Below are 616 nucleotides of genomic sequence, written 5' to 3' on the forward strand. Positions count from 1 at the left end.
GAAAAAGGATTGAAATCAAATCTCGTAACAATTAACATTTACCAACAAATTCCACGCCTATCCATTCTAAAACTACAGTCTTATTAATCTTATTTCCAGTCCATCATGAACTGATTATTATAAAAATTATTTTCTTATCATTATTGCCAAAATTAAAAGCATCAAAATCAAACACTTTAAAATAATAAAATAAATCCTTTCCAAATCTTCAATAAAATGTACAAAGAAAAAATATTTTACCTTAACATCAATATCTAAAAAGCCACCTTCCACAACTTCAAACATCAGATTCATTTTGGTACCAGCGGTTGCACGCTCCAAAAAGCACTGCTCTTCATTTGCATCAATATTGATATAAACACCCAATACAGTAGAATTCAAAATGAAATTGAGAACAGCAAAAAAAATAAGTTTAAACATCATTCTAAAATAATAAAAAGAAGAATAAATTAAAAATTGAATTGCACAATCGTCAGAACATAAATTTGATTATGATAAAATTTGAAATATACCTCAGAAACAAAAGTACCAAATAATGAGCATAAATTGATATGATAAATTTGAAATAATACCTACGAAACAAACAGTACAAAATATTGGAGAAAATTATCAACGA

The 616-nt window shown here is 26.1% G+C and overlaps 1 protein-coding gene across 1 annotated transcript; it reads right to left on the reverse strand.

The window, feature by feature from the left end:
* Positions 1-126: 126 nt before the first annotated feature.
* Positions 127-423, reverse strand: Tsp_14220 (suppressor/enhancer of lin-12 protein 9). The gene has a single exon (XM_003370468.1). It carries the CDS (start codon positions 421-423, stop codon positions 127-129), a length of 297 nt encoding a protein of 98 aa, XP_003370516.1.
* Positions 424-616: the final 193 nt, after the last annotated feature.

The sequence above is a fragment of the Trichinella spiralis genome, assembly GCF_000181795.1.
Source record: "Trichinella spiralis strain ISS 195 chromosome Unknown Scfld699, whole genome shotgun sequence".
NCBI lineage: Eukaryota > Metazoa > Nematoda > Enoplea > Trichinellida > Trichinellidae > Trichinella > Trichinella spiralis.